A 25,457-nucleotide genomic window follows, 5' to 3' on the forward strand; every position below is an offset into this window, starting at 1 on the left:
CTATCTTCTCTGAAAAGCTGGGAGTCATTCAGAGATGTATCAGCCTTGAAAATAGCTCATGCTGAACAGTATAGTACAGTGAAACATCAGCATAGGAGATGTTTTATAACATTTTATGTTTATGTCATAAAATGTTTTATGAATTTTCAATTCCCTAAGAGTTATAGGTCCTGAATTTTGCACACATTTTGTAAGGTAGCCCATGTGAGATACCTTGGTTCAAAACATTCTGCACTGTTTCACCAGTTAAAGATTACAAGAATCAGATTTTTAGAAGCATATAGATCAGAGTGTCAATTTGTGGCCCACGGGCTTGATGCGTCACACACAGACCACTCTCACCCTGGGTCCGCAAAGGCAAAACATATTGCAATATATCTTGATATGGCATGTGCCATGTCAAGTTTGACACCTGTGATATAGACAATCAGTACATTGAATTGTACCTGGGGAAAAACTGGAAGCCAGCAAAGTTCCTACAACGTTACATAGGCAAACCATGGAGTACTCAAACCTGGACCAGATATAATTTATGGATGGTCTTTAAGGGTAGTCCCATTTTAGAGCATGTTGCAACTCATTAACTAAGACTACAGTGTGAATGTCATGAGTAAGTTCTCCCAATCCAGGAATAGATGCAATTGGCTCACAGGATGAATCTGTGCAAGGCTTCCCCTAGCCATGGCTACCGACAAGGAGTCATGACTTAAGCACAAGCATAGTACAGTAGAGCAGTGTTTCCCAACCTTGGCAACTTGTAGATATCTGGACTTCAACTCCCAGAATTCGCTGGCTGGGGAATTCTGGGAGTTGAAGTCCAAATATCTTCAAGTTGCTAAGGTTGGGAAACACTGCAGTAGAGCAACAGACAAGATTTTCCAACAGTCTCTGAATAATGGATAAATGATAACACTAAAAACATCTATGCTCACTGCACAGAGACTGCTATAAACCATGATGGCAAAAAAGTGATGAGATATGTCAAGATGTAAACCATTCTTGGACGTCTATAAGCTATGGAATTGTTGTCATAAAGTCACAGTGAAATCTAGTTGCTCCCCTCTTCCATAAACTTCTGCGGACAGAGCGCATAAGTTGCAGAACATCTGCCTTACATGTAAAATCACAAATTGGATCTGTCAGAACATTTGTAGAATTTCTCTCAGTGAACGCACAATACTATGCTAGGGCAGCTACTTACACTGTTAAAGCTCTGTGAGATACTGAAATATCTCTAAGGACAAATATTTTACCTTATATCATGGGGGAGGCAAGACTGGTCCAGATTGTACTGGATCACTGCCAGCTTACATAGCGTTTTTAAGCTGGGACCTAAAAAAAGAGTAATATATAGTACATTATAGCCAATAAAGGAAAAACTAAAACATCTACAACAGATACAGTATCTTTTTCACTGAGCCAGCTCTACCACAGACATGTTTTTAAAGCAAAAGGCTTGAACAAGGTAAAGCAGTTAAAGAGGAGGAAATATTCACATACTGAAGTCTAAGATGTACAAGTCTGAGTGATCCATCAGATCAAATTCATCTCCCATGCCTTCTTCTGGAGATGGGCTGTAGAAATAAAAAGAAAGAAACTTGTTAATCACTGAAAACGTTTTGTTAATGGTGATGTAAAAAGTAAAAATCTATTTCAAGCTAGTGCTTTTATTAAGACAACCAAAGTCTTTAAATAATTGCCAGATTCTAAATTCTCAGGTTGTTACCAGAACTGTTAAAAATCCAAAGAAAAACGAGGTGGAATAGGAAATTGTACTGACCAAGCCATAGTATCAAATGTAGTATTGAAGAATTTCCAAACACAGAAAAGCAATTTTGGAAATAATTTACCTGAAATTTATATCCTGTCAGTATATCTCTTTCCTCAAAAAAAAATAAAAATTATAACAGTTCTTTGGTGTAATTAGACACTTGGGAGTTCTATATGTTTATAGTAACAGAATAGTAAGTGTTTGATAATAAGTTTTATTTGTAGAAGTCTGAAATAAACTAGATGATTGAAATAAAATTATTTGACAAAATTGGCTTGTAAAATTAATTAGAAAATAGAAAATTCCCCAGGGGAAGAATGGGAGAAGATGCACCAATTTCTGTTCTCCCAAGGGATCAACAGGCAAGAATAAATACAGAAGTGGATTAAGGATTTCAGTTTCAGCACATTTAGACAATGGGCTAAAAAAAAGCCTAAATGTGAAACAACTACTGGAGCCTTCACTATTTGCTTTTAGATATCCACATAAGATTGCCTCCCTCACACATCCTGCTTCTTCTGCAAGTCTGGCACGTGCCTCATGTTTTTTCCCCTTAAATACAGTGGATATTGAGGCTGCATAGCTGCAGAATCCTGGGGGGGGCAAGGGAATTGCTTCAAAATATTGCAGACAGGGTATGTTGTCCTCCTGCATCCTCTAAAGCAGCGTTTCCCAATCGGTGTGCCGCGGCACAGTAGTGTGCCACGAGACATGGCCAGGTGTGCCGCGAGAAGCTCAAGCTGGGCGGGGCGCTGCCGGCGCCCCTGCCTGAGTGTCGTCCTGTGGATGGTCTTGGGCTTCACAGTCGCTTCCTGGTTCCCTCTCCTCCCACCGCCTGTGTCTCCCGCCGTCGCCTCCCACCAAGCCGTCACCCGTTGCCGTGGGTTCCTCGAGTGGGAGCTGCCGCTTCCTTCCGTCCAGCTCAGCCACGCTGCCGTAGAAAGCACAGAGGTTATTGCCACCGCTTCTGCCTCCACTCAGGGAGCCACCGTGGTCACCGCGCCTTTTCCTCTCCCTCAGCTCAACCACGGTGGCTCCCTGAGTGGAGGCAGAGGTGGCGGCAATAACCTCTGCACTTTCTACGGCAGCGTGGCTGGGCTGCCTGGAAGGAAGCAGCAGCTCCGAGGAATGAGGCGCTGGCGGTAGACACAGGCGGAGGGAGGAGAGGGAACCAGGAAGCCACCGTAAAGCCCAAGACCAGCCACAGGACGACCTTCAGCCAGGGGCACCGGAACCGTGCGCAGCCATGGTGGGAGCAGCATGAGGTAGCAACGAGGCGCGAGGACAAGCAGGCAGCTTGGCGGAGGGGAAGCGCTGAGGGGCTCTCCTCCTTCCCCACCCCCGCGCTTCTCTCCCGCCCTGGCTTTCGCTTCGCCCCATGATTTCCCCGCAATTTCATCCAGGCCACCTCTTGCCTCCTTTTGAACTGCGGGGAAATCTGCGGGCAAAGCAAAAGCCAGGGCGGGAGAGAAGCGCGGGGGTGGGGAAGGAGGAGAGCCCCTCAGCGCTTCCCCTCCCCCAAGCTGCCTGCTTGTCCTCGCACCTTGTTGCTACCTCCTGCCTTTTTCCAGGGGCCTTTGGAAGGCACCCAGGGAAGGGGGGGGATTGGGGGTGGCTGCAGCGGCTTCTCGTCCTCCTCATCCGGCTGCTAATGCCCGCCCGGCCCCTCTTGCAGTCCCTTCACGGAGCGCTTTTGTCCCAGGCTGTCAGCGAAAGGGCTGCAGGACAGGCGGGGCAGGCGTTCTTCTCACAGCTGAGGCAGAATTTGGAATGTCGGGGGTGTGTGCGTGCGGGCTCCGCATCCCCCTGCCACCCGGAACATTTAAAATAAGAAAAACCTTCGCCGGCCTCCGCAGAGAAGAAAGGAAGAGAGAGAAAGAGAGACAGAGCAAGAGAGACATAGCAAGAGAGGCAGAGAGAGAGAGACACAGAGAAAGAGAAAGAGAGAGAAAGAGAGCTAGCAAGAGAGAGAGAAGGAGACAGAGAAAGAGAGACAGAGAGAGAGAGAAAGAGAGAAAGAAAGAAAGAGAGAGAATGAAAGAGAGATAGCAAGAGAGGCAGAGAGAGCAAGGGAGAGAGAAAGACATATAGGGAGGGAAGGAGGGAGAGAGAAAGAGCAAAAAAGAGAGGAAGAAAGAAAGAGGGATGGAGAGAGAGAAAGAAGGGAAGGAAGGAAGAGAGAGAAAGAGAGCTAGAAAGAGAGAGAGAAGGAGACAGAGAAAGAGAGACAGAGAGAGAGAGAAAGAGAGAAAGAAAGAAAGAAAGAAAGAAAGAGAGAGAATGAAAGAGAGATAGCAAGAGAGGCAGAGAGAGCAAGGGAGAGAGAAAGACATATAGGGAGGGAAGGAGGGAGAGAGAAAGAGCAAAAAAGAGAGGAAGAAAGAAAGAGGGATGGAGAGAGAGAAAGAAGGGAAGGAAGGAAGAGAGAGAAAGAGAGCTAGAAAGAGAGAGAGAAGGAGACAGAGAAAGAGAGACAGAGAGAGAAAGAGAGAAAGAAAGAAAGAGAGAGAATGAAAGAGAGATAGCAAGAGAGGCAGAGAGAGCAAGGGAGAGAGAAAGACATATAGGGAGGGAAGGAGGGAGAGAGAAAGAGAGCAAAAAAGAGAGGAAGAAAGAAAGAGGGATGGAGAGAGAGAAAGAAGGGAAGGAAGGAAGAGAGAGAAAGAGTGAGGGAGAAATAGAGCGAAATGGAGGAAGATTTTTTTTTGTCAAAACATTTCTTTAGTCACCCCCCCACCCACCCCCGTTCAGTGTTCCCCAGGATTTTGAAAATATGAATAATGTGCCGCGGCTCAAAAAAGGTTGGGAAACACTGCTCTAAAGTACCTTTCGAAGACTGAACTGAAACCCTGCGTGGCCCAAGTAGATGTTGCACTTAGAAACATAGAAGATTGACGGCAGAAAAAGACCTCCTGGTCCATCAAGTCGGCCCTTATACTATTTCCTGTATTTTATCTTAGGATGGATATACTGTATATTTATCCCAGGCATGCTTAAATTCAGTTACTGTGGATTTACTAACCACGTCTGCTGGAAGTTTTTTCCATGCACCTACTACTCTTTCAGTAAAATAATATTTTCTCACGTTACTTCTACTCTTTCCCCCAACTAACCTCAGATTGTGCCCCTTCACTCTCTGCATTGTGTCTACTGTCTGCCATGTCTCATACTTAATAGCAGCATTTTGGAAAGTTATCAGCAGTAAGGTGTTCCCTCACATGCAGATAGATCTTTCCCTGAAAAGCCTTTGTTCATACCATTTATATGTGAACTTTCCATTGATATCTATTCTATTCTAACATTAGAGATAGATTTGAATGCTTCTATACTTTGTTAATGTCACTAGACTTAATTGTAATATTAAGGTGAAAGCTTTGTCTTAATTATCTAATTTAAAAATAATTATTATGTAATATTTTTTTATAAGTTTCTCAATGGACACAAAAGAATGCCCAGAATAAGCGAGGGCATAGAATCCAGCAATCATCCTTTAAGGGAGAAGCAGCATAAGCAATGTCAGAAAAAGGAAATATATTGCTTGGTCTGTTTATAGAATCACTTACACTGTTACTTTGATTTCTCCAGCCTCTCTGCTACCCTAGCAAACAAACAAAGCTTTCGTCACTGCCCCCACAACAGGCAGGACCGGATGTTCTGGCTCCATCTGGAGATTTCATTATCACAGAAGGTCATAGGGACCCCTAGCAGACTACCCGCTTGGGGGTGGGGTGGGGGGTGGAATCATATTAGATTACTCCCAGGCATCAGGAACATTTACTTTCTTCTCTGAAGTTGAAATAATTTATTCATGTATAAGAACATTGTTTCTTTTTAAAAAATTCAAATAAGATCTAAAGCAAGAGACTTTAATATGTAAGGCACACTTTTTAAAATATATGCATTTTTAAGAGTTAAGTAATTAAGAAAACAGAATTACAGGCAAAGCAAGCAGTCATATCTTTTTTCTTGCTGCCTTGCACTAAGATCAAGGTACAGGAACCGCCAGACTGAATTAAATTATAGTTAATCAACTTTAAGGCTTTTAGGAAAAAAATACACATTTGATATTAAGTAACTATGTGGAAATATATTTTGTGAAATTCTCCTTCGAAGCATTAATATTTGGCATTTCTTATCCTATATGTACCAGATATGAAATGTTATGAACTTTGGAAAGGGATTACAGTAAGACCTCACCTATCGCTGGTGTTACGTTCCAGACCCGGCCGCGATAGGTGAAATCCGCGATGGGGAATTTAGAGGACACATGTTCTTGTGGGTGACTCGATTGTCAGAGGTGTTGATTTGGGACAGAGGAAGGATGTGGTGAAGGTGATGAGGTGTCTTCCAGGAGCCACTGCCCACAGGGACAGGAGGCGGATTACAAACATTGTCAAGGCTGTGAGTAAAGGTAATAAAGTTGATGTGGTGGTGCATCTTGGCACAAACGATTTGTCCCAGAGAAATGTTAATGTAGTAAAAATAGATTTTCAATGTCTAAGTGTGGAGCTGGGTAAAATAACTGATTCAGTGACTTTCTCAGAGGTGTTACCGGTTTGTGGCCAGGAGGGTAAAACAAGTTGTATCAGAGAGTTTAATGTGTGGTTAAGGCAGTGGTGTAAAGCTGAAGGTTTTGGTTATGTAAGTCATGATGTCAGTAGGTGGTCTAATAGGGAGTTGTTTAAGAGGGATGGTTTGCATCCATCATACAGAGGTACCCAGGTGCTCGGTGAGGAATTCAGAACTTTTTTGGACAGGCATTTAAACTAGGTAAAGGGGACAGAGATGTACCAGATGTGGAGGATTTCTGTCCCCGACCAATGAGGATAAATCAGTTTCTGGAAGCTTATGAAAAGGGAGCTGTAAATAAAATAGATGTAGTTGTTGATGATAAGGGGCAAACTAATAATGAAAATAATGTTCTTCGGGTAATGTACACGAATGCTCGAAGCTTGAGCAACAAGCTCTGTGAGTTAATGGCCATAATATCTAGAGATAATTTGGATCTGGTTGCCGTAACTGAGACATGGTTTAAGGATTCTAATGAATGGGAAATATCCATACCAGGATATACACTGTATAGGAAGGATAGAATAGAGAGAAGGGGAGGTGGAGTAGCCATTTATGTTAAAGAAAGTCTAAAAACAATACTAATTCAAAATACATGTAAAGATCTGGAGACCCTCTGGATTTGCATACAAAATAAAGATGGTTCTGTCATTAGAACTGGGGTGATCTATAGGCCTCCAGGGCAATCTGAGGAACATGACAACAAGATGGTGGATGAGATTACCCTAATGGCAGTAAAGGGAGATATTGTGGTTATGGGTGATTTCAACATGCCTGATGTTGACTGGAATATCCCCAGTGCCCTTACATGCAAAAGTAAGAATATAGTAGAGGCCTTTACAGGAGCAGCTCTGGCACAGCTAGTTAAGACACCAACTAGAGGGGAGAATATTCTAGATTTAGTTTTTACAAATGGGAATTGGGTTTCAGAGGTCAAGGTGGGAGAAAATTTAGGTTGCAGTGACCATCTATGTTTGTGGTTTGATGTAAAAACTGATTGTGAGCAATCCTATACTGCAACCAAAGTATTGGATTTCAGAAAAACAAATTTTAATGCAATGGGGGAATATTTAAATAATGAATTAAAGGGGAGGAATAAAATGGCAGGAGTGAGCACCCAGTGGACTGTATTAAAAAAGGCCATCTTAAAAGCCACAAAACTTTATGTAAAGCAAGTAACTAAAGGTAAAAGGAAGAAGAAACCGCTATGGTTTAGCAATGATGTAAGGGCTATAGTCAATGAAAAAAAGGCTGCCTATAGGAGGTATAAGGAGTCTGGAAGTATAGCTGATAGGGAGGTGTATAAAATGAGACAGAAGGAGGCGAAACAGATAATATATGCTGCTAAAGCCTCAAAAGAGGAAGAAATAGCAAAATCTGTAAAGAAGGGGGATAAAACCTTCTTCAGATATATTAGTGATAGGAAGAAGAAAAACTGCAGCATCACAAAGCTTAGTACCGGGAATAATACATGCATTGATGGGAATAAGGAGATCGCTGACCATTTCAATAGCTACTTCTGTTCAGTTTTCTCAAAAGACACCTTACAAAATAATACTATAGAGGGATATAGCATTGCTTCCAGCTGTACGGATTCAGCTCCAGTGATCTTAGAAGCCGATGTCTTAGAAGATCTTGAGAGATTAAAGATAAATAAGGCAATGGGTCCAGATGGCATCCACCCCAGAGTTCTTAAAGAACTCAGATCTGTCATTGCTACCCCCCTGACTGATTTGTTTAACCAATCCCTGTTAACAGGAGATGTTCCTGAGGATTGGAGAATGGCCAGTGTTGTGCCTATCCACAAGAAGGGCAGTAGAGAAGAAGCTGGTAACTACAGGCCAGTTAGCTTGACATCAGTTGTAGTTAAAATGATGGAGACTCTACTCAAAAAGAGGATAAATCAGCATCTAAAAAACAATAACTTATTGGACCCAAATCAGCATGGCTTTACTGAAGGCAAATCGTGCCAGACTAATCTCATTTAGTTCTTTGACTATGTCACAAAGGTGTTGGATCAAGGTGGTGCCATGGATATTGCCTATCTGGACTTCAGCAAAGCCTTTTATACGGTTCCACATAAAGAGCTGATAGATAAATTAGTGAAGATTGGACTTAATCCCTGGATAGTTCAGTGGATTTCAAGCTGGCTGAAGCATAGACATCAGAGAGTTATTGTTAATGGCGAGTATTCTGAGCAGAGTCAGGTTACAAGCGGTGTGCCACAAGGGTCTGTTCTGGGTCCCATTCTTTTTAATATGTTTGTGAGTGACATAGGGGAAGGTCTGGTAGGGAAGGTTTGCCTATTTGCCGATGACTCTAAAGTGTGCAATAGGGTTGATATTCCTGGAGGGGTCTGTAATATGGCAAATGATTTAGCGTTACTAGATAAATGGTCAAAGCAATGGAAACTGCAGTTTAATGTTTCCAAATGTAAAATAATGCACTTGGGGAAAAGGAATCCTCAATCTGAGTATTGCATTGGCAGTTCTGTGTTAGCAAAAACTTCAGAAGAGAAGGATTTAGGGGTAGTGATTTCTGACAGTCTCAAAATGGGTGAGCAGTGTGGTCGGGCGGTAGGAAAGGCAAGTAGGATGCTTGGCTGCATAGCTAGAGGTATAACAAGCAGGAAGAGGGAGATTGTGATCCCCTTATATAGAGCGCTGGTGAGACCACATTTGGAGTACTGTGTTCAGTTCTGGAGACCTCACCTACAAAAAGATATTGACAAAATTGAACGGGTCCAAAGACGGGCTACAAGAATGGTGGAAGGTCTTAAGTATAAAATGTATCAGGAAAGACTTAATGAACTCAATCTGTATAGTCTGGAAGACAGAAGGAAAAGGGGGGACATGATCGAAACATTTAAATATGTTAAAGGGTTAAATAGGGTTCAGGAGGGAAGTGTTTTTAATAGGAAAGTGAACACAAGAACAAGGGGACACAATCTGAAGTTAGTTGGGGGAAAGATCAAAGGCAACATGAGAAAATATTATTTTACTGAAAGAGTAGTAGATCCTTGGAACAAACTTCCAGCAGACGTGGTTGGTAAATCCACAATAACCGAATTTAAACATGCCTGGGATAAACATATATCCATTGTAAGATAAAATACAGGAAATAGTATAAGGGCAGACTAGATGGACCATGAGGTCTTTTTCTGCCGTCAGTCTTCTATGTTTCTATGTTTCTATCGACTGATAGTACTTATTTAAGTATTTATATTGTAATTGTTTGGTAAGTTTTCATTGTTTTAAGTGTTTATAAACCCTTCCCACACAGTATTTATTTTAGATACAGTATTTAAATACAGTAGTTACAATTTTAGATTTTTTTTTTTAAAAAAACCTGCTGATCGAGTTCCGCGGGCTGTTTAAATCTGCCGATCGACTTCCTGAGAAACCTGCGAACCAGCGAAGATCCATGAATGATTTTTCTCATTAATATTTCTTGAAAACCCGCAATGAAGTGAAGCAGCAGTAGGTGAAGCGTGGTATAGCGAGGGACTACTGTACACCTTCATACCCTTGAAATAGGCTGTGGTATGTCCCGGTTGGGTTCCAACTTAACTCACTGCTGGTTCGCTGCTGGATACACGCACACAAAGTGCACATGCCCAGTAATGAAAAATCTAGAAAAAATAAAAAAAACGACTACCCCCAAAACAAAGCCAAAAAAGAGAGATGGCAACTGCATGCACTGTACCAGAACCTGGCTTCTGTGCATGCTCAGAAGGAAAAAAAATTCAAAAAATCAAAAAGAGGCCACACCAACCGATCTGGTTCGGTGACATCATCATGACTTCACCAGCATGTCGCTACCAGGTATGAACCGGGAGGAACCCACCCTTGGTATGTCCTCAATCCTTAAGAGTCTCTGTGGATCCAGTTGAGTTTAGTAAATATCACAGGTTGCTAACGGTTCAGGCAATTTGGTCTGAACCGGGAGGAACCCAGCCCTGGTTGGCAGAATATGTATGCTTATAGGCATTACATTTAGGAACTTGAAACAACCTTGGAGCACACTGATCTAAACTATGCTAAGTTTATTTCACTTCTTTCTAGGAGATTGAATTTTTTCGCTCAGTATACCATGGTTCCAGATAACAATGTTGAATAAGGTGTCTTTACGGAAATGGACTTTATTGTACCTATTGTTTTCAGATAATCACTCTACGTATCTAATAGGATCTAATGGCGTACACAGTATTTAACATGTCACTAGTAATCTTTAGCATTAAACAGTGTACTACACATTTTTATTCGTTAGTTCCTGATTTTTAAATGCAAAACACCACTCTGATACCAGATAAATTATAATTTTAGCTTGTTCAGCAAACAGCAACTCCTTTATACTGCTTAATGAATATTTTCACATAAATCCAGTAACATTAGAAAAAATATTCACATTTTCAGTTCTCTAGAGGCCCATGGAACCAGTCTCTGTAGAAATAGATCCTGCTACCATTCAATCACCAACTGTTAATTAAATCAAGACAAGATTCAAGGCACAAATGTAGCAGGCCTATGCTACAGGATGAATGGAAAAGAAAGCAATGAGGTGAATCACAGAAGCTTAAATAATTAGCAAAGTAGGGGGAATAAGAGAAAAGTTAAGACAGTAAAAAGTAAACACTTTTACACAAAATCTTCCAACAACTATTGAACGACCTGACTGGAATTAAATTAGTGTGATTAAACAAGAATTCGAAGAAATGGGGCCAAGGAACTAAATTAATGTAGAAACAGTCTGCCTGCACTGATCTTAGCATATTTTAGCAAATGATGTTTTGCATCACATATGTTATTATACATTCTTTAAGCAATTTAGAAACTGCATCACAGGACTGAAAGCTAAATTTAAAGTTAAGGTAGATACTTCAACAGCAGAACTACTCAGGTTTAGGTCTTGGAAAAGAGATATGCATCAGTGAAAATTCTCATTATTTCACCAGAAAATGAAAGCACAGCAGCTTTAAATCATTTCTACTATGAGAAACGAAAACATAGTACTGTAATAATACCAACACATTTCCATTTTTCTTATAGCTTCAGCTTTAACAAAATTGATAGTTCTTGCAAAGGTCTGTCATATACTTGGGCATTTAAAAAAACACTTTGCAAAGACTACCACAATTTTGAAGCTTTCTAGGAAAAATAATCTAATCTTATTTTGTAACCACAAATCAGGAAACCATAATGAGTTTCCTATCTTTGTAAGAGGAAGAAAAGGCAATTTGTAACATAAGAGATAATCTTCGAGTTATGACCACAGCCAAGACCAAAATTTTGACTGCCAAACATAGCAGTTGTTAAATAAGTCATACCCAATTTTATGACTTTTTTGCCATGGGTATTAAATGAATCATGGCAGTTAGGAGAATCATGGGGGTGTTAAATAAATCTGGGGTCCCTTGTTGATTTTGCTTGCCACAAAACAGTTAGGAAGATCTCAAATGGTAGTCACATGACTCCAGGATGCTACAGGATGTTGTGTGGCCAAGCCTCCTGGGTGTGCATTTGCTTTGCGCACATGTGCGCAGTGCTGGGGAAAAAATCCAAAAAAAGAGAGCCAAAACCAAGATGGTGATGCATATACAGTACTGGAAACTCAGCTTCTGCACATGTGCAGAAGAAGAAAAAACCCACCCCAATCAAAAAGAATTTCCCCAAAACAGATATACATGGACCAGCATAGACAAAACCAGTTCCGTGACATCATTGTGAGTCACCAGCGGGTTGCTACTGGTACAGTCAAACCTGTCCGAACCGGAAGAACAACTAACCTTGTGGTGTGACCGGAACAATCTAGAACTGAACACACTCAAGACCATAGAAATGGTGGTAGACCTTAGGAGAAACCTTTCGATCCGTTCACCTCTCACAATACTAGACAACACAGTATCAACAGTAGAGACCTTCAAATTTCTAGGTTCTATCATATCTCAAGATCTAAAATGGTCACCTAACATCAAAAACATCATCAAAAAAGCACAACAAAGAATGTTCTTTCAGCGCCAACTCAGGAAGCTCAAACTACCCAAGGAGCTGCTGATACAGTTCTACAGAGGAATAATTGAATAATTGTTGCTTGTTTCCTAAGTTTTTTATTAATATTGATTGTTTCTTCAATGCTTATTTGACCCCTATGACAATCATTGAATGTTGTACCTCATGATTCTTGACAAATGTATATTTTCTTTTATGTACACTGAGAGCATATGCATCAAAGACAAATTCTTTGTTTGTCCAAACTTGGCCAATAAAGCTATTCTATTCTATTCTAAACAAATTGTTGTAAGACGAAGACCACCTGTATTTTACAGACGTTTTCAGAGTTAATAGATATTAGGTTCAAAACAAAATTGACTACTGAAGAGCAAGACCAGGCTTCCTGGGTGAGTGGCCCTCTGTGAGGAATATTTTAAGGCAGCAGCCTCCAGCTAGAGGCATGTGGGTGGGATGTGTGAGAGGCAGGAGCATACGTGTGCGCCCAGCTCTATTTGTGAGATCTGCATGTGTGCGCCCTCCATTCACATGAATGGAGTGTTGTGTAGAAGCACAAGCGCCCTCTGATCATGCACATCCAGCTTCAGGTGCGTGTGTTTGCCCATTTCTCCACACCTGGTTTTAAACAGGCCGCATCTGGAGGGGTTGGGGGGGAGGCTGTTTTAGGGCACCTATTTTTATCAGCCATACACTGAAGAAGCTTCACACTGCTTGTTCTGAGTGAGTTTGCAAGACTGTCAGCAAGAGTATTTTACAGACAGTAAATGCAAGAATGCAACATTAACAGGAATTCAGGTTCAGTATAGTTAATGATACATGTTATTAACTACAATTCTTTTTCCTTTTCCTCACCAATTAACTTATGGCATTCTAAAATGGAAAGATTTTAATCACATTCTGAACTCAATCAGAATTTATTCTGGAAAAATTTGATAAACATGCTCTCCAATAATTCACATTTAGTAGCAACGTGTACCTCAAATATTTTTGCTGTTTAATATTCCATATACTGTAAAACTGATATCCTGAAAATGAAATTCCCACTATCTCTATGGAAACTTATTTTATGTTTAAGAAGTGAATGGCCAATCCATTTCCTAGGGATACCGTAAACCTTTACAGTGATACCGAGCTTTTCTTTCACTGGCAAATGGAAAGATGACAGATAGCAATGATTAATTTTTGTAATTTTTTTCCAGCTAGAAATTCAAGTATGGCAAGGCTTCAATAAAAGTTTCTATAAAAAAACAAACATATTTTTCAAGAGTCATGGAAGTTATATTTAATTATAGGGTCTGCAAGAGAAATAAACTCAGATTTGTAATAGCTTTTTACTCTTTGGATAATACGATATACAGTACATCTCATTTTTAAGCAGACTTTGCAATTATGAGTTCTATTTTCTTTTTGTTTTGTTTTTCATTAGAACCATGGATATATTGATCAGAGCAAAATAAAGAGAAGGGAGCTCTGAAGTAATTTATTGCACTAAAGGGATCTATACTGAACTTATACTATATCTATATTTGGAATCATTCTAGATCTGACAGAACTTTCAAAGTGACCACAAAAGCCACACAGAGATTCAATAAAAGTGTTATTAATAATCAGTGTTAACAATGGAAGCCACAGCATTTTCTTTAGATCAATGTACTTGCTATGATTAAAATATTTTGATGAAGAGATATACAATACTGGTAGATCCTACTGAACTTTGGATCTGTCTGTCCTTGTGGTAATCCAATAAAAATAGTGCAAAGCATTTCCTTCACCCTGAGATGAAGATGATAAATTCCTAAAACATCCCACTATTATTTCTTATAAACAGATTTTTAATGTTTTTATTCTGCTTTAAAATCTCTATGTTTTATTTGATTTACTCTAGCTGAACCAAAAAAATATGTGGGTGTATAGGGCTGTAAACTATATTTGAAATGCAGGTGAAGAGAAATAAAGATTTCTTTAAATTTGAATTAACAGTGAGAGAAGTCCCTCCCCGTGTTCATCCTACTGTTCCATTTTATAAGTAAACCAAAGACTAGCTGGATGTAACTTTTCTATTAGTACTTTAATCCTTACACTATGCTGAGGTTTTATCTACTGCTTTGTTCTTGCCCCTTACTTCCTGGTGACCTGTCACTTTCAGGACAATACAATACACAGGAACCTCTTCTTTTACAACAACTTCCTGGAAAACATCTTATCAGTCTAGCCAGTTCCACTTGATAGTTATTCAGAGGAAGTGAGTCCAGCTCTCCTACCCCCTTTTTCTAAGCCACTTATCTGCACAGTAAACAGTCCTATCACATGAACAAATGATATGGAAAATTGCAGTATGCAATGAAAAATAGTAAGAGACATTTAATATGCATTAATAGTCAGAGAAACAAATGTGGTAATCAAAATAAACTCTTCAAATTAATATTCTAATATTCCATCTCTTTAATTAGTATTTTATCTGTTTACTTTTTCTGGTTATCTTATTTTCCATTGCTTTGGTTATTTTTAATCAATGTTATCTCTATTATTAAATAACTGTTATTATTTCGTTAGGAAGCTGAAATACGAAATAAGAAGTTTATTCTTGTTTATAACAATAATATACAAACCTTAATTAACTAGTTCATGAAGTTATTATGAATAATCATATGAAGTAATATATGCTTTAAAGAACAATATATTTACTATGACTGTACATATTTAATTAGCCTTTAAGGTACTTCTCAAGACTATACATGTAAATTAATATAACATTCAATTTCGCCAGACCCATCTTCGAATACAGCTCATCTGTTTGGAACCCATATCGCATCTCAGACATTAACACCCTTGAAAATGTCCAAAGATACTTCACCAGAAGAGCCCTTCATTCCTCCACTCGAAACAGAATACCCTACGAGACTAGAGTTTCAATCCTGGGCCTAGAAAGCTTAGAACTAAGACTCCTTAAACATGATCTAAGTATTGCCCACAAGATCATATGCTGCAACGTCCTGCCTGTCAGCAACTAGTTCAGCTTCCACCACAACAACACAAGAGCACACAACAGATTTAAACTTAATATTAACCGCTCCAAACTTGACTGTAAAAAATATGACTTCAGTAACCGAGTTGTCGAAGCGTGGAACACATTACTGGACTCCATAGTGTCATCCCCAAACCCCCAACACTTTACCCTTAGACTATCCATGGTTGACCTATCCAGATTCCTAAGAGGTCAGTAAGGGGCGAGTACAAGTGCACTAGAGTGCCTTCCGTCCTCTGTCCTATTGCTCTCCTATATCTCCTATTCCTTTCTTCTATTCCTATATCTCTTCTATTCTTTCATTGATATGTTTTATTCCTATATCTTCTCTTCTATTCTTTCTTAGATATATTTTACTATGAGTATATCCTCTATAACCTTCATTATGTATTTTACTATGTGTATACCCACTAAAACCCTCATTGTGTATTGGAAAAAAATCAATCAATCAATAAAAATAAATAAATATTGCATTACATAAATCTACTTCTTAGAAGCATTTTTCCTTTGTGAGAAACTTTTTCAAGGTCTACAAATTTGCAGCACCTCTTCTCTATTTTAATACACTATTAATAATTAATAATACACTAATATTAATTACAGTAACCTATATACATAAATGTGAATTACTGTGCATTAGCAAGGCATACTACTATAAGAGCAAATCTGGTCATATCTAGAAAACTACTTCAGAAATACATATTTGACTAGATAACCTTACTGTTGTTTTTGAATTTAGGATTTAACAAGGTGTAAATAACATGAACAATCAATTTTAAAAGAATCATTATCAATGGATCACTTCATCAAATCAGATATTTGCCTTCCAACCCTGGATAGTAGAGCATGGCCACAGAAGAAGAAAACAGCTGAGGGGAATTAAGAGTAAATTAAGATAAAGAAAATTAATTGACTAATTTTAAGTTTCTGGCAATCAGTTTTTATGAACATCTTGAACCTAGTAATAATAAACATTTGTGCTAATAATACTGATGTTTGTATCTGAGCTCTATGATTTCAGTTAGATTACTGGGTAAGTGTGTAGTAGCAACATACTACTACTTAACACACAATACACTGCATTACTATACACTGTCTTTCAGAAGGATCTTTAGGCAGTACTTCATCAAAAGAATTGCCCAAATCTATTTATTTAGTGCCAGAAATCCTGCATCTCAGACGATCCGTTTACTTGGTACCTATCTGCTTGGAAAAGTAATCAGGAATATTATTGTATTAAATGGTATTTAATCTAATGGTGTAATAGAGTAAGATTGAAAGACAACATGCTGAGGTTAGAATATAATGAGAGAAATAGTGCACAACCATACAGTATCTTTTCAGATTCATAAACCACAGTCTAAAAAGCTTGAAATATTAACCAAACCGAGGTATATAGCTTGTACTGAATTAGTGGACATATTTTTTGTTTCAATTTCTTAAAGGTTTATTAAAATTAGCTTTCATATACCTGTTAGACAACAATTTTTTTTTGTTATTTTAAATTGCTTAAAATATTTTTAAAGTTTCAGGCAAACAGATTATTTTAGAAAACTTAATTTCTAATGAACACAGCTGTTACATTCATCTCTAAGAATATAGATTTACATGCACTGGTCAGTAATTTATGCAAGTATTATATTCACAAATTTTCCAGTTTTAAGCAGTTGGTAACTATCTTGACCAGGTGATTTATATTTTGGCGAAGTCACCACTAACAAATCTCCTAATTCTTTTATCAAGTTAGATGCTTCAATTAAATATAAATTTGGTTATAAAGACAAAAGTAATTCTGCCTTTCAGGTAGGACTCTGTTTTATAGTTGCAGATTACAATTATTGTTATGCAGCCTAAAGAATTTCTTGATTGTGCCTTTCTAAATTGTTTATAACATAGTAGATACTGGTATGTAATTCTACAATCAGAAAACAATTGTCTGTTCAAGTCTCAATATTTTATTCTTGGAAAATATTGTTCCACAGTGTCGCTTTATGGAATGCTATTCATGACTGCAACGGGCATTTATTAATTCATGTACCTAATATGGACCGTAATGAAAGGCACTATAAATATTATATTAAGTTATGTTTACATTACATATGGCATATACAGTGGTACCTCATGATACGAATCCCTCGTCTTACGAACAACCAGAGATACGAACCCGGGGTTCAGAATTTTTTTGCCTCTTCTTACGAACTTTTTCCTTCTTACGAACCCGCCGCTGCCCAGCTGTCGCTTTTTGAAACAGCCGGGGGGCTTCTCGGCGGCCTCCCGAACGCCGAACCCGGAAGTTCGGGTTTGGCGTTTGGGTTCAGGAGGACGCTGAGAAGCCCCCCGGCTGTTTCAAAAGGTGACAGCCGGGCGGCGGCGTTTTTTTGCGTTTTTTTCTTTCGTTGCACGGATTAATTGATCTTACATTGTTTCCTATGGGAAACAATGTTTCGTCTTACGAATCTCCCCCGGGAACCAATTAGGTTCATAAGACGAGGTATTACTGTATAATATATACAAAGTATTGTAACAACTGCTGCTGTTCATAATAAGCTTAGCTGCTTCTGCTTTTTGTCTTCTTTATATAAAATCTGAGGTGAGAGTAAAACTTCCCTTTGGCCCAATTATATTTCCTAGATTAGATAATATTGCCAGATGTAAGTGTGGAAATAACTGTTCATCATTTCTTTAAACAAGAATAAAAAATACCTCCTTCTCCCAATTTCAGAGAAATAGGACTAAAATCTGCAGCAGTAAAAAATATTTTTTTAATTGTAAACACAGAATAATTTTTGTCAAGACCCTGCTATAGGCAGACTGTTAATTGTTTCCTGAGGATTTAAAAAAAACTATGTGTATACAGGTAGTTCTCAACTTATAACTACAATCGAGCCCAGAATATATGTTGTAAAGTGAGGCATGTTTTGCCCCATTTTAGAACCTTTCTTGCCACAGCTGTTAGGTGAATCACTGCAGTTGGTAAGTTAGTAACCTGGTTGTTAAAGTGAATCTGACTTCCCCACTGACTTTACTTGTCAGAATGTCGCAAAAGGAGATCAGGTGACCTTGGGACACAACAAGTCGTAAATATGAACCAGCTGCCAAGCATATGAAATTTGACCATACGGCCGTTCCATTTTTCAGTGGTGGCATAACTTTGAATGGTGACTAAATGAAGTTGAGGATTAGTGGTATTTGAAAAGCAGCACCGTTTTAAACCACTATCGCACATGAATATCAATCATATAATAAGGTTGGAATGAGACTCTTAGGTTTTATTAGAGTTGGAATTAAACCTATTCCTTAAAGTGATGGGAAAAATGCAAGTTGTGTGAAAAGCTCCAGGCAGGCAATAGCATTCACCAAAAAGAGAAAAATGTCAACACAGGAAATAAGACAAGAATACAGATATCTACTGTTTATATTACCTATGAGTACCCTGCAGCCCACATAGCTTTTTTAGCAATTTAACACCACCTTCCCTTTCCCACATAGCTTTATCTTCATTGCCCATTTGTACTTTGAAAATGGTCCTTTCTTTTTTCTAGGAGTTAATGTTTTCTTCCTGCCAGATTAGAATGAAGGACTAAGAGGTACTCTAACGAAAGGAGTACGTAAAAGAAAATATATGGAGTGAGGAGGGGGGGGACATATGCTGAAATTTGCATTTTACTTTTATGAAGTAGGAAATTTCCCAATTTGCATAGGTGTTCTTAAGTATAATTCAGAGCACCGTGTTCATCTCCTGGTCCTAGTGGATGGGTATGGGCAATGTTACTTTGGATTGCAAGATATTTTTTACGTTAGAGAGTCTAGCTTGTATAGAATATCATGAATGTGTACAGCATAGAAGTGGATTCATGCTATATTTATGGCATACTAGCCAGACTTTTCAAAAGTGTACTGCTATTATCTATTAATAGGAAATGCTCAATGAAATATAGGTATGATTAACATTTATGAAAATTAAGCACAAGTACAAGGAGGTTGAAAAATAGCACGTTTTGGCTAGTTTGGCAACAGAAATGTATGATTATAAGCTGCACAGATTATTCTATGGTAAAATGGGCAGCCAATAAATTTTATAAATAAATAAATCACCACTTAGGGAAGACTACCACAATGCCCTTGACATGGAATCGCTGCTTGGCATATTACTTATAATCTGCAAATGGTGCAGAATGTAGTTCCCATATGCTGACAGTAAGAATCATTATAGCTATGAGACAAATATACTGCAGGTGCTGCATTGGTTAACAGTTTCTGGGGTTGGTTCCAAATGCTCTTTTTGGCATTTAGACCCCTTCTCCTTACTTACATATTTGCCAAATTTTTATACCACCTATAACACTTGTGTGACTCTGGGTGATTTACAAATATACCTAAACGGCTTAGAAATGAGGTAGGAATGACCCATCTTGTATCTTTTTTTCTGGTAGGAGATGCTGAGTGTTCTCCAGATACAAATGAGGGAGAGAGAAAGTGCTTCTCTTCAGTGAACTTGACCTTGTGGAATAGCCTTCCCCTTGAAACAACAGGTTGGTGCAAATCCCTTCCCAAAGTTGCCAAAGCAAAACTTTTCTACAGAGTATTCAACAATTTGTGTTGGTTGATAGCTGCAGCAATGTATAGTATTTGTGCTTGCTTATTCTTTAAGAGTAAGCATACATTCTATGTTATTATTTATGGTTTTAATTATACTCTATTATTTAAATGGCTTAGTGTAAATCGTGATGAGTTGCAAATATTAACAATGTAAAAGCACGATGTTTTTTTAAAAAAACAGGGATGGAAAAGAAAAAGACTAGCTCACAGTACTGGATATAATTGAAAATGTTATCTCTCATTTTGCAGCTAAATATTATGAAATGTCTTCATCACTACATTTGCAAAAGAAAATTTCAGAAGCTAATAAGTCAAGGAAATGGCAGAATATTTTTTAAGTTTGCTTGGGAGCTGCTCAGAGTTGGTCAGAAGATGGGCAGCTATTTACATATTTTAAATAAAATAAAAAAGTTACCAAAAAAATTAGAAAAGCAAAATGAATTTCACTTGAAAGCATCTTTTTTTTAAAAAAGAAAAAAAATGGATAAAATTATTCTGGCCCACATCCTGAGTTTTTCCATACAGCAATATTTTAATCCTATGTCCAGCTTTTAATCCATATGCACACCAACCCGAAATTGACATGTTAACTCAAAACTCTAAAGCAGTATTAGTAAACCATAAGCTAATCAATTTATTTTATTTTTATTTATTGGATTTGTATGCCGCCCCTCTCCGCAGACTCTAACTGAACAACAGAAGAAATTATCATGTCTTGCTTCTTGAAGTACATCTCTTAGACTGATAACCATGCACTAGATTCAATGGCATATTATAAAACCAAATAAACTGCTAGCATTCATTTTCAGCATATAGTGTATGAATTTAGCTGTTTTCAAAAATATGAAAAGCAATTACAAGAGGGAACTAATGTACTAATGGTGCCATTTTTAGAACCAGGTGATTTCACAATAATTCCAGCCATATACTCATGTATACACACATACAAATTAAAACACATATGCATTTAGACAGTTTCTTGGTATGGGAGGACAGAATGATGAACCCCAAAACTGGACAGTTTGAGTGGGGAATTTAGAGCACACTGCTGATATAAAGTGGAAAAAATCAAGACCTTTAGTTTGAAACATAGAAACATAGAAGATTGACGGGAGAAAAAGACCTCATGGTCCATCTAGTCTGCCCTTATACTATTTCTTGTATTTTATTTTAGGATGAATATATGTTTACCCCAGGCATGTTTACATTCAGTTACTGTGGATTTACCAACCACATCTGCTGGAAGTTTGTTCCAAGGATCTACTACTCTTTTAGTAAAATAATATTTTCTCACGTTACTTCTAATCTTTCCCCCAACTAACCTCAGATTGTGTTCCCTTGTTCTTGTGTTCACTTTCCTATTAAAAACACTTCCCTCATGAACCTTATTTAACCCTTTAACGTATTTAAATGTTTCGATCATGTCCCCCCTTTTCCTTCTGTCCTCCAGACTATACAGATTGAGTTCATTAAGTCTTTCCTGATACGTTTTATACTTAAGACCTTCCACCATTCTTGTAGCCCGTCTTTGGACCCGTTCAATTTTATCAATATCTCTTTGTAGATGAGGTCTCCAGAACTGAAACAACTGTTTGTTGTTTCATGCAATAACCAAAAACTCACTAAATTGGATTAAGACCAGGTTTGCCAAAAATTGCTTGATTTTTTTTCTACTACTCTCATTTATTGAAATAGGCAGCTACAGAAATCAAAGAAACAGCTTGAAACAGTTCTAAGCAAGGATTTGTCTGAATTGAGGATCTGGGATGTGTGATAAGGCGAGGGGGGGAAAGGTAGTAGAAAAACAGAGCAGTCATAAGATCGAATTTTGCAAATAAAAGTTATTTGCTTCAGTTTAAATACCCTAGCACAGAAATGCTAATCCTACTTTCAAAATCAATCCACAATGTAGGAAAGAAGGTGTTTGCTGATACAGGAGCAGCATCAAGCGTGTACTCTATATGAGAGTCCATTATCTTATTCAGCGCATGTTGAATGACTTGGAATCACTTGACCTTTTCAGTAAAATTCAAGAATGAAGGGACATTTAAAAGGTTAAGTTGTGAGCTCAAACACAGGAAGACCATCTTGAAGAAATTGCCTATTTGCCTAAGAAATGTCTCAAGACAAAGCTATGGACACTATTCACAACAGGTGATAACCAAATTATTTTAAATTTGTTTATTTATTTATTGGATTTGTATGCCATCCCTCTCCAAGGATTCAGGGTGGCTCACAACATATCAAAACAATATACAATATACACATCTAAAAAATCCAATTAATATAGCTAAAAAACTTTAAAAACTCTAATAACATTTAATATCATTCATTCCCATTCACACAGCAAGACATAGTACACTTGTCGGCCAGGGGGCTAGGGTCTAATGGTCTCAAGCCTGACAGTCATTTAAACATTTAAAAGATAGGTCTTTTACGGAAGAAAAGGAGGGTGGAGGCAGTGCAAATCTCTGGGGGGAGCTGATTCCAGAGGGCTGGGGTCCCCACAGAGAAGGCTCTTCCCCTAGGTCCTGCCAAACAACATTGTCTAGTTGATGGGAGCTGGAGAAGGCCAACACTGTGGGACCTAACTGGTCGCTGGGACTCATGAGGCAGAAGGCAGTCCGGAGGTAATCTGGTCCAATGCCATGTAGGGCTTTATAGGTCATAACCAACACTTTGAATTGTGTCTGGAAACCAATCGGCAGCCAATGCAGTCCACAGAGTGATGGAGAAATATGGGTATGCCTTGGAAGGCCTATAACCTCTCACAAGGCTGCATTCTGGACGATTTGAAGTTTCCGAACACTCTTAAAAATGTAGCCTCATGTAGAGAGCATTGCAGTAGTCAAACCTCAAGGTGATAAGGGCATGAGTGACTGTGAGTAGAGACTCCCTGTCCAGATAGGGCCGCAACTGGTGCACCAGATGAACCTGGGCAAATGCCCCCCTGGCCACAGCCGAAAGATGATGATCCAATGTCAGTTGTGGATTGAGGAGTACGCCCAAGTTGCGGACCCTTTCTGAGGGCGTCAAAAGTCCTGCTCCCAGGGTAATGGATGAACAGATGGAAGTGTCCTTGGGAGGCAGCACCCACAGCCTTTCCCTCTTGTTGGGACTGAGATTGAGCCTGTTAGCATCCATCCAGACCCTAACAGCCTCCAGACACAGGCACATCACTTCCACTGCTTCACTGAGTGGACAGAGGGTGGAGATGTATGTATGTATGTATGTATGTATGTATGTATGTATGTATTTATTTATTTATTTATTTATTTATTCGACTTCTATGCCGCCCAATCCCAAAGGACTCAGAGCGGCTTACAATAGTGGTACAAATATAAGAATAAATACAAAACAGTAAAAGAAGTTGAATAGTTGCCTGAGATTAAAATATAACAAATTTAAAAACCCATAAAAAGTTATAAAAAAAGAAAAACACACTCATATACATGCACACCATTCTTACAGTTGGCCATCAAGCTGTAAATTTATGGACCCCAGGCCTGTCGGCAAAGTCAGGTCTTCGTAGCTTTGTGAAAGGCCAGCAGGGTGGGAGAAGTACGGATATCAGGGGGGGGGAGTTGGTTCCATAGAAATCAACTGAGTATCATTAGCATACGGATGATAACTCACCCTGTGCCCTCGGATGATCTCACCCAGTGGTTTTATATAGATATTAAATAGCAGGGGGAGAAGACTGACTCCTGAGGAACTCCACAAGGGAGGTACCTAGGAGTCGACCTCTGACCCCCCCACTAACACTGACTGCGACTGACTGGAGAAGTAGGAGGAGAACCACCGTGAGACAGTGCCTCCCACTCCCAACCCCTCTTATCGGCACAGAAGGATACCATGGTCGATGGTATCGAAAGTTACTGAGAGGTCAAAGGAGCACCAGGATAGAGGATAAACCCCTACCCCGGGCCTGCCAGAGATCATCCATCAGTGCGACCAAAGCAGTTTCCATGCTGTAGCCGGGCCTGACTGTTGAGGGCCTGGATAATTGGCTTCATCCAAGGACCATTGGAGCTGGAGCGACACCACCTTCTCAACAACCTTCCCCATAAAGGGAAGATTGGAGACAGGACAATAGTTGTTAAATACAGCTGGATCCAGGGAAGGCTTCTTGAGGAGGGAGCGCATGAGTGCCTCCTTGTAGGGAGCTGGAAAGGACCCCTCCCTCAAAGAAGCATTGCTAATCTCCTGGCACAGGTCCGTGTCACCTCCCTGCTGGCCAAAACTAGCCAGGAGGGACACAGGTCCAATAAAGAAGTGGCGGAACTCACAGCTCCCATGGCCTTGTCCACTTCATCAGGTTTTACCAGGTCAAACTCCTCCCATACAGATGGACTAGGATGGGCCCCTTTCATCTCGACTGACTCATTATCAGCCGACACTGCATTCCAATTGGAGTCAAGGTCCATCCGGATCTGAGCGATTTTATCTTTATCTTATTAAAGTCCTCAGCACTACCCTGCAAAGGTTCGTCAACTCCCCCCGATTAAGGAGGAAGCGTGTCTCCCTAAACAGGGTGGCTGGGCGGGATTCCGCAGATGCAATCAAGGCGACATTATATGCGCATCTTGTTGCCCTGAATGCCACTTTATAAATCTCCATATGAGCTTTTACAAGTATTTGGTCAGATTCGGATTTACTTCCCCTCCAATGCTTTTCTAGACATCTCTTCTGGCGTTTCATCCCCGGGAGTTCCTCAGTGAACCAAAGAGATCTCCAGGGTCTACTGCCACAGAGAAGTTGCAAAGGCGCAATTCGGTCTAGAGCCTCCGCTGCTGTCGTATTCCAGGCTGCAGCAAGAGATTCATATAGTAGTTCATCCCTAGTGTGACATTCATATTAGTTCTGATCAATAGGACAAGTAAAATGTTGTGCCCCGATGTAATAGTACATTGATAACTGCACTTTAGGGAGGGAAAACCCTTTCCTTCTTTCCCAGTATTGCCTCACATAAAAGCAAAACAATGGATCACAATGTAAAAAGCAAATGATTCCAAAAAACTTGATTAACAGAATGAAGCTATATCTGAATGAATAAATAAATAAATAGTTCAGTTTGTCTATAAATCGTGGCATTTCAGGATAGGTAGCTATTCAATCATTCAATCACAGTGACATTTTAAAACTGTCTGATATTCTGTATCCCAGAGGTATTTGAACAATTATTTCACAAAGAATGTGAAATGACATCTAGGGGGTTCTTGAAGTCATCAGGAAACAGTCTTCTTAAATGCAATGTTTTCTTGATCCTCACAACTACTGTTCCCAACCAAGATGGGAAATACAGTGTAAAATATCTGGAGGATATGAAGTTAGGAAAAACTTGTTCAGGTGTGTGTGTGTGTGTGTGTTTGTGTGTGTAGGCTTCGACATTTGCATGCATTAGTATATCTAGGGTTCAAAACCATTGTATAGAGGTATAAAGACTCGATAGAGGCTTTAGAATAATTAATGTTTTATGATTTAG

General features: G+C 39.2%; 1 protein-coding gene across 4 annotated transcripts in view; it reads right to left on the minus strand.

Moving 5' to 3' along the window:
- KLHDC3 (kelch domain containing 3) overlaps positions 1 to 25,457 on the minus strand; it is a 67,046-nt gene that overhangs the window by 1,912 nt on the left and 39,677 nt on the right. For all 4 annotated transcript variants that reach the window (XM_070734631.1, XM_070734630.1, XM_070734633.1 and 1 more), the window contains 2 exons: positions 1,501 to 1,574; positions 1,254 to 1,332 (listed from right to left, as the gene is read on the minus strand). In XM_070734631.1, coding sequence (XP_070590732.1) covers positions 1,254 to 1,332; positions 1,501 to 1,574 — 153 coding nt within the window. The remainder of the gene's footprint in view (positions 1 to 1,253; positions 1,333 to 1,500; positions 1,575 to 25,457) is intronic.

This window comes from Erythrolamprus reginae, chromosome 1, assembly GCF_031021105.1.
Source record: "Erythrolamprus reginae isolate rEryReg1 chromosome 1, rEryReg1.hap1, whole genome shotgun sequence".
Lineage (NCBI taxonomy): Eukaryota > Metazoa > Chordata > Lepidosauria > Squamata > Dipsadidae > Erythrolamprus > Erythrolamprus reginae.